General features: G+C 43.9%; 1 protein-coding gene across 3 annotated transcripts in view; it reads right to left on the reverse strand.

The window, feature by feature from the left end:
- dcbld2 (discoidin, CUB and LCCL domain containing 2) overlaps positions 1 to 12521 on the reverse strand; it is a 159493-nt gene that overhangs the window by 124854 nt on the left and 22118 nt on the right. For all 3 annotated transcript variants that reach the window (XM_072513521.1, XM_072513520.1, XM_072513522.1), the window contains exon 2: positions 6527 to 6754. In XM_072513521.1, the coding sequence (XP_072369622.1) occupies positions 6527 to 6754 (228 nt within the window). The remainder of the gene's footprint in view (positions 1 to 6526; positions 6755 to 12521) is intronic.

The raw sequence follows: 12521 nt of genomic DNA on the forward strand, positions 1-12521 counted from the left end.
AAAAGTGATTGGTATTCCTGTCTGGTATCCTAGCATATATTGGGGTCTGGTCTGGGATGGTAATACCCTCCTTCAAAGGCAGAGAGGTTCAAAGTCACAAAACCCTCCAAGAGAAAGAATTTCTCCTCAACTCTATTGCGGCTATATCGGGTAATATGTAATGAAGCCAGTTTAATAAACAATCACTGAGTAAAAGATGACCTCAGAAACAGTGAACATAACAAGGTAGAATTTAGCATTCATTTTGAATGTGAGAAACTTGGGTCAGAAACAACGGTGCTAAACTTAAATACGGGTAATTACAAAGGAATGAGGGTAGAGTTGGCTGGAGTAGACTGGGAAAGGAGTTTAGCAGAAAAGACGGTTGACCAGCAATGACAGACATTTATAAAAATAGTTCATGTCTCACAACAAAGATATATCCCAGTGAGGAAGAAGGATTCTAGGAAGCGGATAAATTAACCATGAGATTGTATGTTAAACCAGCATCATTGCACATTACCAGATCCAAAATAGTCTGATCCCTGGTTGGATCCACAACATATCGTACTAGGAAACTGTCCTGAATACACTCTATGAATTCTTCCTCATGACTACTTCTGCCAATTTGATTTTCCTAATCCACATGAAGATTAAAGTCACCTTTGATTAATGTACTGTCTTTTTTACATGCCCACATTGTCGCCTGATTTATTCTCCGTCCTACAGTATAGCTACTCTTTGGGATTGGGGGGGGGGGGGGGGGGGGGGGGTCTTATAGACTACTCTCACAAGTGTCTTTTGTCTTCTTCCCCTTTTTGTTTCTTAACTCCACCACATGGATTCTACATCTTCCGTTCCAAGATGATTTCTCGTTATTGTACTTATTCGATTTCGTACTAACAAAGCTACCCCACCACCCTTTCCTTCCTGCCTGTCCTTATGGAAAGTCACATATCATTGAATATTTCATTCAAGCTTTTATCTCCTTGTAACCACGTCTCTATAATGGCTATAAGATCATACCCATAAGCCCGAATTTGTGCTAATCTTTTATTTTGGTGCTGAATACTACGTGCATTTCAGAGCCATTAATTTTGCATTTTTGCCATATTTTCCCCCTTTTGACCCCATTTGTTGCTATTTATTTATGTTTGTACACACAGTCCCTTCCTGTCACACTCTGGGCATCATTACCCAACTGCTGCCTTGCAATGCTGCCATATCGTTTTGCTTTGTAAGCCTATGTAACCCCTTGCCAGAACCATCCCCCCCCCCGCCCCCGCCCCCCCCCCCCCCCCCCCCCCCCCCCTCTATTTAGTTTAAAGCCCTCTCTACTTCCCAGTTATGCAGTTTGCAAGAACACTGGTCTCAGCCCGGTTCAGATGTAGGCCTTCCCTACAGCACAGTCCCATATTTTCCAGTACTGATGCCAGTGCCCCACAAACCAAAACCCACTTCTCCCACACCAGTCTTTGAGCCACATAGGAGATTCTCAGGGGGCTTGACAAGGTAGATGCTGAGAGGTTGTTCCGTTTTGTATGAGAGTCTAAGACCATAGGGCATAATCTAAGAGAAGGCAGTCACCCATTTAAGACAAGATGAGGAGTAATTTCTTCTCTCAGAGGGTAGTGAATCTGTGGAAATCTTGCAAAGGGCTGTAGAGGTGGGTCATTAAGTATGTTCAAGGTTGCGATAGGCAGATTTTTAATCAATAATAGAATCAAGAGTTATGGGAATAAGGCGGGAAGCGGAGTTGAGGATTATCATATCAGATCAGTCGTGACCTCATTGAATGGCGGAGCAGACTTGATGGGCCAAATGGCCTACTTGTATTCATAGGTCTTATGGCCCTCTCCAGAGGTCCCCAGCATCATGGATGCCAAGCTTCAGCCAATTTGATTCACCCCGCATGATATCAAGAAAGGGCCGATGTCACCGAATACTGCAAAGGTTAGCCCTGATAATATTCTGGCAATAGTGCTGAAGACATGTGCTCAAGAACCTGCTATACCTCTAGCCAAGTTGTTTTAGTACAGCAACAACACTGACATCTACTCAGCAATGTGGAAAATTGCCCAGTTACGTCCTGTACAAGCAGCAGGACAAACCCAACCTGGCCAATTACCATCCTATCAATCTACTTTCAATTATTAGTAAAGTGATGGAAGGGGTCATTAACAGAGCTATTAAGTGACATTTACTTCGCAATAACATGCTCACTGACGCTCAGTTTAGATTCTGCCAGAGCCACTCAGATCCTGACCTCATTACAGCCTTGGTTCAAACATAGGCAAAGTACCTGAAGTCCATAGGTTAGGCAAGAGACTGCCCTTGACATTCAGGCCATATTTGACTATGTGGCATCATGAAGCCGGAGCAAAACTGAGTCAATGGGAATCACAGGAAAGATTCCCCACTGGTTCGAGTCATATCTAGCACAAAGGAAATGGTTGTGGTTGTTGGAGGTCAATCATTTCAATCCCAGGATGTCACTGCAGGAGTTCCTCAGGTTATTGTCCAAAGCCCAACCATCTTCAGCTGCATCATCAATGACCTTCCTTTCATCAAAAGGACAGAAGTGGAGGTGTTCACAGATGATTACACAACGTTCAGCATCATTTGTGACTCCTCAGATACTGAAGACGGCCACGTGCAAATGCAGCAAGACCTGGACAATATCCAGGCTTGGGCTGACAAGTGCCAAGTTACATTCACACCACATTATGTGCCAGACAATGACCATCTCCAACAAAAGAGAATTCAGCCTTGACATTAAACAGCATTGCCATCACAGAATCCCCCACTATCAACATCTTGGGGGTTACCATTGACCAGAAACTTATTTGGACTAGCCATATAAGTACTGTGGCTACAACAACAGGTCAGAGGCTAGGAATCGTCTGGCAAATAACTCACCTCCTGACTTCCCAAAGTCTGTCCACTGTCTACAAGGCACAAGTCAGGAGTGTGATGGAATAATCTTGCTTTGCCTGGATGAGTGCAGCGCCAACAACATTCAAGAAGCTCAACACCATAAAGTACAAAGAAGCCCGCTTGATTGCTACCCCTTGCACAAACATTCACTCCCTCCTCCACCAATGCAGTGTCAGCAGTGCGTACCATAGACAAAATGCACTGCACAAAGTCACCAAGGCTCCTTAAGACAGCACCTTCCAAATCCACAACCACTGCCATCAATGAGGACCTGCTGAATTTTCCAAGCATTTTCTGTTTTTGTTTCAGATTTCTAGGACCCACAGTATTTTGTTTTTGCTCAGCTCTCATCCACTATGTTATGGTCATCCATTACCAACTAGTGTTGCAGAATGAGGAAATGTCAGCTGTTTAGACAAGATTATGTATACTCGGTTCCCCCTGGTTCAAATCACTTTTCAAACAAAAGTGCCTAGTGTGTTATTTGGAACTGCTTAATTCAAAATCACACAATTTAACATTGTTGAACAAAATATTATTTAGAATTCAGAACCTTATTTAGCAGAAGATTCCTGCTTTATAGACAATTAAGAATGTACTGACCAAGTGTGCCACCCAGTTCCCAGGCGAATGGTCAACCGGATTTCAGCATATAGAATAGGCACCAAAGAATTCTGAGCAAATCCCCCTAAAATATTGGTCTAGATTTTGCATTACATAGAAAATAGGAGCAGCAGGAGGTCATTCAGCCTTTCGAGCCCGCTCCGCCATTCATTATACTCATAGTTGATCATCTAACTCAATAGGCTGTTCCTGCCTTGCCCTCCCCACAATTCTTTGATCCTATTCGTCCAAAGAGTTAAATCGATTTTATAAATCTTTTTATTGAAAGCTTTTTCATTATCAACAGAATAACATAAAACAGTTGCTTCAAATTACAGTGCAAAAAGAACACAACCAACAATCAAGAAGACAACTAAACTAAAAGGAACTGAATGGTTGCCATCTTAGGTAGAACCCTCCCACTGGTCCCCTAATGGTGTACTTTATCTTCTCCAAATGTAGGAACGACATGAGGTCACCCTGCCAGACTGGGGCACTGGGTGGAGTAGAGATCTCCACCCAAGCAGAACTTGTCTCCGGCCTATTAAGCAGGCAAAGGCAAAGATATCCGCCTTCACTCCTATCTGCAGCACAGGTGAGCCAGACACCCTGGAAATGACCACAGGAATGACCCTGGAATTCCACAGCAAGGAGATCACTAGATCTTCACGGGCAGCTTTTGAAAGGTTAGAAGTGAGTGGCCACCATTTTAATTAATTGTACGAAGTCTTACAACACCAGGTTAAAGTCCAACAGGTTTGTTTCGATGTCACTAGCTTTCGGAGCGCTGCTCCTTCCTCAGGTGAATGAAGAGGTCTGTTCCAGAAACACATATATAGACAAATTCAAAGATGCCAAACAATGCTAGGAACTTGCCTTCAAACAACCGCGCAACCTCAAACGAACCATTGTGTGCAGCAAACTACCCAGTCTTCAGAACAGTGACCACGACACCACACAACCCTGTCATGGCAATCTCTGCAAGACGTGCCAGATCATCGACATGGATACCACTATTACACGTGAGAACACCACCCACCAGGTACGCGGTACATACTCGTGCGACTCGGCCAACGTTGTCTACCTCACACGCTGCAGGAAAGGATGTCCCGAAGCGTGGTACATTGGCGAGACCATGCAGACGCTGCGACAACGAATGAACGGACATCGCGCAACAATCACCAGGCAGGAATGTTCCCTTCCAGTCGGGGAACTCTTCAGCAGTCAAGGGCATTCAGCCTCTGATCTCCGGGTAAGCGTTCTCCAAGGCGGCCTTCAGGACCCGCGACAACGCAGAATCGCCGAGCAGAAACTTATAGCCAAGTTCCGCACACATGAGTGCGGCCTCAACCGGGACCTGGGATTCATGTCACATTACATTCATCCCCCACCACCTGGCCTGCGAAATCCTACCAACTGTCCTGGCTTGAGACAATTCACACCTCTTTAACCTGGGGTTACCCCATCTCTGGATCTGTAAAGATTTAATCACCTGCTAATGCTCGCATTCCTAGCATTGTTTGGCATCTTTGAATTTGTCTATATATGTGTTTCTGGAACAGACCTCTTCATTCACCTGAGGAAGGAGCAGCGCTCCGAAAGCTAGTGACATCGAAACAAACCTGTTGGACTTTAACCTGGTGTTGTAAGACTTCGTACTGTGTACTCACCCCAGTCCAACGCCGGCATCTCCACATCTTAATTAATTGTACTAGTGGAGTAACCAAATTTGCAATATGTTAAAAGAGCTAACTGCAAATGAATTATAACTATCACCACCTTTTAAAGAGTAAAAATAAGTTAGTGCTTTCATCTACTTTTCCAGCTGTGATTCCTCATCTGCTTCCACCTCAGCAGCCCTGCAGTGAGCTATTCAATTTTTAAATGAATAACGGTCTTGGTTGCCTCTACCCTAATTCTGGACATAACTGATAACATCAGTGCTGGAATCAGAAGCTCTGCTTTGTTGATAAGAAGTGAAGCAAGGTTCCTGCATGTAATGCACACATGATAAATACCACTCAGAATTTGCAGGAATGCGGCATGGAATTCCCGCATTTTTCAAAGCCTGGGAAGAGACATATGAGAATCCATTCTTCTGTGCTAAGTAACTGACTTATACTGAAGATTGACATATAATTAATCAATTCAGTTTACTGCAGTTTGTGCCTAGGAGAACTTCAAGGAGTGCAAACCATGTATTGCAATTTGGATGTAAAGCCTCTCAAAGCACACTTAGGATAATGCTATGAGGTCACCTCCAGGGGGCTGGATATTGGCCAACCATTGTTTTGCAACACTTGGCTGACATTCCACTTAGCTGACATTCATTTCAGCATTCTACATTTACATCCCCTCTATCATCACACTAAGCCAGGTCCTTTGAAGATCCCAGTTGTGGCTGTCTGTCTATTTCTCCGTAACATTCAGTGCTATAGTCTACCCTAGTACATGCAGGGGAAGGAAGGAGAAATAAAGGTTGCCACAGCAACTAGTTCAAGGTATCGATTTGCACCCCAAAGTCACAGCCCTGTTCTGAACTAAAAATCAAGAGTATTACATATAATAATAATCTTTATTGTCACAAGTAAGCTCACATTAACACTGCAATGGAGTTACATATGGACGAGGATGACATCTTTGAACAAATCAGGTTTTAATATTAGGGTTAGATAATTCTGAAATTTTACTGTCGACATGCATAATGCACTCTCATAATTCCTTTATCGGCTATTTTGGTGATGATATTAATCCATTTTTAAACATAAATGGTTAGCTCCTTCATTGGAACAGCGTTGAAGAATGCAATGAGATGTCACATTCATAAGGATAATCTTGCTCACAGTAACTTCGACCTTGAAAAACTTTCATCGTTTTGATGCCTTGACTGAGTCCCAATTAGAATGAAACTGTACAGGCTTTCCAATCACACAATAGTACATCCTCAGTATACTCCAGATATTGAGTGTCATTCTTAGATAACCGACAATTAATATAAATTACTTACCAATTTCGCTTCGGCCTGGGCCAATTCCATTATACAGTCTTAAGTAGCTCAAGTGGCAAGAGGTAGAGTCTTCAATATCAAAATCCCCAAATCTAAAAATTATCCTCTGACTGGGCTGTACTCGTATCTCCCACTCACAAACAGTGTTATTGGGGTAGGTTTGGGGATAATTTATTGATGCAAATGTTCCACTCTCTGGGCCAAGAACAGTATGTCCGCAACCATCACCTGAAAAGAAGAATAATATATTTTTTAAAGTTGTTATAAAATTACAAATTGTAGAATATTGCCACACAATGCAACATAAGTTTTGCAGGAATATTTTGAATTGGATATGGAATACTTCACGAATTGGGATATATTAGAGATAGTGCCACAAATAATAATAATAATAATCTTTATTGTCACAAGTCGGCTTGCATTAACACTGCAATGAAGTTACTGTGAAAGGCCCCTAGTCGCCACATTCCGGCACCTGTTTGGGTTCAGAGGGAGAACTCAGAATGTCTAAATTACCTAACAAGCACATCTTTCGGGACTTGTGGGAGGAAAACGGAGCACTCGGAGGAAACCCACGCAGACACGGGGAGAAAGTGCAGACTCTGCACAGATGGTGACCCAAGCTGGGAATCGAACCTGGGACCCTGGCACTGTGAAGCCACTGTGCTACCGTGCCACCCTAATGCACCTCAGCATCACTGAGAACTCTTGGGTCAGCACTGTCTGGTAAAGAAAACCCAGTGACAGCTCTGTAGCCTTGAACTGTCAGAATATACTCATCACCTTTTGCTCAGTGGTAGCCTGCGAGTCAAAAGGCCATAGGTTCAAACCTCACTTTTCAGAGTATAGAATGTGGTTTGATGCAGTCCTAAGGGAGTGCTGTAGCGTTGGAGATGCAGTTTATGGATGATACATTAAACGAAGGCCCTCCCAGGTGAATGCAATAATGCCACATCTCAGTCACAGCAGGACACATCTCCAAGTGTCTTGTGTAACATTTAACCATCAAAAGAAATCACTGAAAAGCAAATTAAATGCTAATTTCTCATTACTCTGTTAAACATTTAGTGTGTGCAAATTGGCTACTGCGTTATTGCAGTAGTGAATCACTTGAAAAGTCCTTCATTAGCTATCGGGATATCCCGAGGTCATGAAGTTGCTATATAAAATGCAAGTTCCTTTTTCACTCATTCATGGTATGAGGATATTGTTGACAAGGTCAGCATTTTATTGCCCATCCCTCGGTTGGTGGTGTTGAGCCACGTTTTTGAACCGCTGCAAGCTGCGTGGTGTAGATACACCTACGGTGCGGTTATATAGAGACGTCCAGGATTTTGACCGACATGCGATGAAAGAATGGCAATATATTTCCAAGTCAGGGTGGTACGTGACTTGAAGGGGAACTTAGAGCTGGCGGTGTACCCACAAAACTATGTCCTTCTCCTTTAGATGGTACAGGTTGTGGATATGGGAGGTACTGTGAAATTATCCTTGGTGTTGTTTTCCACACTTGGTTGTGGCTAGACAGTGTCTATAGAAAGTTACTGGTGAGAAGTATGGGTGGCAAGAGCAATTTGAAATTATGAATTAAGACTCTCACACCTTAAGTACATTGTATCACTTTTCCTTGCAGTAGTTTAATTTCACTCGCGCCCCCCCAAAATCAGTGCATCAGTAGCAATAATAATAAACACGCAGGCTTACATTAACACTACAATGAAGTTACTGTGAAAATCCCCTAGTCGCCACACTCCGGCGCCTGCTCGGGTACACTGAGGGAGAATTCAGAATGTCCAATTCATCTAACAAGCACGTCTTTTGGGACTAGTGGAAGGAAACGAGAGCACCCGGAGGAAACCCTTGCAGATACAGGGAGATTGTGCAGACTCCGCTTAAGTGACTCAAGTTGGGAATCGAACCCAGGTCCCTGGCGCTGTGAAGCAACAGTGCTAGCTACCGTGCACTTATCAGCTAAGATTGACTATTGTGTACGTCTTGCTCTACATGGACACAAACTGCCTCTATCTGAGGAGTCGCATTATTGATAAAGCAGCTGTGAAAAGCCGGGAACTGAACCTGGGACCATGGCGCTGTGAAGCAGCGGTGCTAATCACTGTGCTACCGTGCCGCAAATTCCACCGATTCACTATCCTGAGAGAAGAAATTCCTCCTCATCTCTGTATTACATGGGCCACCCTTTTCTTTAAGATTATTCTCTTTGGTTCTAGACTCTCCCATAAGGGGAAACAACCTCTTAGTATCTACTCTGTCAAGACCCCTGAGAATTCTATGGTTGGGGAGGGGGTTTGCAATGGATTCTCTGGGTGGTCACGCGTGTGGGGCATACCCTTTGCAAGGCTGGGTCTGTTTTTTAAAAACAGTTTCTGAGTTAGAAATTATTTTTTTTCCTCTAACTCTTTCAGAGTAACTATCTGGGTAAAACTGTCAGAACCATAACCATCCAAAGTTAGAGATTCACCTTTGGTCAGTTGGTTCCCAGCTCAGTGCAATTATCCAGAGGGAGTTAGCACTTTTGGGTAATTGCCAAGTAAACCCTTACATGGGTTTTCCTAGAGGGATTCCCCAGAGCATCATTGGGATACCCCCTAATTGCGATTGGGGAACCAGGATGTTATGGGCCTATGTGCCTGAATAAGATTGTCTCACATTCTTCTAAACTTCAATGAGTACAGGCATAATCTACTCAACCTCTCCTCATCAGAAAATTCCTCCATACAGGATCAACCTAGTGAACCTTCTCTAGATTGCCTACAATGCCAGCATATCTTTCCTTGGAGAATGTGACCATAACCGTTCACAATTTTCCAAGCGCGGTCCATTCCCTATTAAATAAAGGCCAACATTCCATTTGCCTTCCCAATTGCCTGAACTTGCATGCTAGCTGTTTGTGATTTATGCTCGAGAAGCCCCAAATCCCTTTGTACTGCAGCTTTCTAGTCTTTCTCCATTTAAATAATATTCAGCTCCTTTATTCTTCCTATCAAAGTGCATAACTTCACATTTTCCTGCATTATATTCCATCTACCAGGTTATTGCACACTCACCTAACCTATCTGTTAGTCTGTAGACTCTTTGTGTCATCCTCAACATTTTTCCAGTGGTCCAATGTCCACTCTTGCTTATCTCTTACCTTTGATATATCGAAAAATCTCTTGTAATCTTGTTTTATATTACTAGCTAGCTTACACTCAAATTTCATCTTCTCCCCCCCCCCCCCCCTTATTGCTTCTTTAGTTGTCCTCTGCTTGCTATTAAAGGCACTAATCCATGTCACGTTGTATGCTTATTCTTTTATGCGGACACTGACTTCCCTGTCAGCCATGGATGCCTCATCCTCCCCTGAGCATGTTTCCTCCTCCTTGGGATGAATTTCTGTTGTGCCTCCAGAATAACCCCCCAAAACCACTGTCACTGCTGTTCCACTGTCTTCCCTGCTAGGCTCCCCCTTCAATCAACTCTGGCCAGCTCCTCCCTCATGTCTTTGTAGTTACCTTTACTCAATTGTAATATTGTTACATCTAATTCCAGCTTCTCCCTCTCGAACTGCAGGGTGAATTTCGATCATACTGTGGTCACTGCCTGCTAAGGGTTCCTTCACCTTATGTTTCCTAATCAAGTCTGCCTCATCACACATCACCAAAGCCAGAATTGACTGATCCCTAGTGGGCTTTACCACATGCTGCTCCAAAAAATCATCTTGTAGATATTTCACAAATTCCAATTCTTGGGATCCGCTACCAACCTGATTTTCCCAGTCCACCTGCATATTGAAGTCCCCTATGATTATTGTAATATTGCCTTTTTACATGCCTTTTCTATCCCAATCCTGACTGCGGCTAGGGGGCCCATCAGGGTCTTTTTTCCTTTGCGATTCCTCAACTCTATCCACTCAGATTCTATGCCTTCCAACCATATATCGCTTCTTGCCATCGATTTAATTTACTTTCTCAGTAACAAGGTAACCCCGCCCCCGCTGCCCGTCCTTTCAACAGGACACATATCCTTTTATATATAGATCTCAGCCCATATCCCCATGCAATCACGTCTGTGTGATGGCCACAACATCGTACCCGCCAATTTCAATGTGCATTACAAGCTCATTTATCTTGTGTCATAAACTGTGCACATTTAGGTACAACACCCCCAGTCCTGCGTTGACCGGCCCCCTTCTCAAAGTTGTCCCCTTACCTGCTGTGCCTGACGTTTCCATAATCTGTTATATTACTTGTTCTGGAAGCTTTACTAACCTCTCCTGAGCTCTCTTTCCCCCCTGCCTTCAACTAGCTAAAGTCCTCATCATTAACCTGCATTCCTACCTTCTCCTTTAACTTTAATTTTCTAATTCGCCAGACAACTGAACCCTTTACCCCCACTATTAAGTGTAAAGCCCTATCTACAGCCCTAGTTATGCGATTTGCCAGGACTCTCGTCCCAGCATGATTCAGGTGAGGGCCGTCCCATCAGAATAGCTCTCTCCTCCACCAATAGTGGTGCCACAGCTCCCTCCTTCACCAGCATTGGTGCCAATGTCCCATGAAGTCGAACCCATTTCTTCCATACCAATCTTTGTGTCAATTAGCTCATGGCTCAGGTAGCAATCCGGAGATCATTACCTTTTTGGTTCTGCTTTCTAATTTAGTCCCTCACTGCTCATATTTCTTCAGCAGAACCTTTATCCGTTTTAAGTTCCGCTGCAGTGCAGATGAGATAACCCAAACCCAAGCACCAGGTAGGCAACATAACCTTCAGGACTCTCGATCTTGGTCACAGAGAGCAGTGTCTATACGATCCCCGATTACGACTACATTGCTTTTCTCTCTTCCCCCCCCCCCCCCCCCCCCCACTTGAATGGCTCCCTGTGCCACGTTGCTGTGGTCAGTTTGTTCATCCGCCCCACAGTCCCTGCTCTCATCCACACAGGGAGCTGTTGACAAGGACTGAGGCTCCTGTAATCCTACTTCCTGGGTCCCACTACCTACCTCACTCACCTCACTCAGTCATACCCCTCTTGCCCTGGCCACTGGCCAAATTCTAGGTAGTTAATCTAAGGAGTGTGACTGTTTCCTGAAACACAGCGTCCAGGTAACTCTCCCCCTCTCTGATTGTCCGAAGCTCAGACTCCAGTTCCTCAAGCAACCAACACTTGCTACAGGAACCACAATGGAGTCCACCAGCTCTCATATCATGCAGTTACAACACATCACTTGACTCTGCATCTCAATTTTATTTAATTAGTTTTTAATTTCCAACTGATTTTTAGTCTCTCTAATCTGTAAAATATTTATCTTTTTACCTTTAATCTGAAAGCAATTTAGAATAGGTAATGCAAATTAGCAGTTCCGTACCAGCCAATGAACTTACCGTTTTCCTAGGGTGTTACTCCTGGGTTGTTTTTCAAACTCGGCTCTTTGCCCAGAGGCACCCTGGCAGCTCTCGTTTAAAAAAAATCTCCGCTCTGACTCTCAGCTCCCGCTCTTTTTAAATCATATGCTAGCCAATATCGGTTCTTGTCCGTCGGGTGAGTTTGGGGGGATTCTTGTCAATTAAACAAATTGGTTTTCTTTGAGGGGGTGACAAAGGAACTCAATGGGGGTGAGGTAGTAGATGTGGTACACTCGGATTTCAGCAAGATCTTTGAATGATTACAGCCACAGAGGGAGGATATTTAGCTCAACATGCCATGCTGGTTCTTTGCAAGAGCAACTCATCTGGTCCCACTTTCCTGCCCTTCCTCGTAGCCTTGCCATGTTTTTCTCTTCAGATAATTATGCAATTACCTTTTAAAAGTCATGACCAAATCTGCCTCCACCACAATCGCAGTTAGTGCGTTCCAGATCCAAATCACTTGCTGCGTAAAAAAGGTTTTCCTCATGTTGCCTTTGCTTCTTTTGCCAATCAGATCATATTAACCTCCAGTTCTCAACCCCTCTCCCAATGATGTGGAGATGCCGCCGTTGGACTGGGGTGAGCACAG

The sequence above is a fragment of the Scyliorhinus torazame genome, chromosome 8, assembly GCF_047496885.1.
Source record: "Scyliorhinus torazame isolate Kashiwa2021f chromosome 8, sScyTor2.1, whole genome shotgun sequence".
In the NCBI taxonomy this organism is placed as follows: Eukaryota; Metazoa; Chordata; class Chondrichthyes; order Carcharhiniformes; family Scyliorhinidae; genus Scyliorhinus; species Scyliorhinus torazame.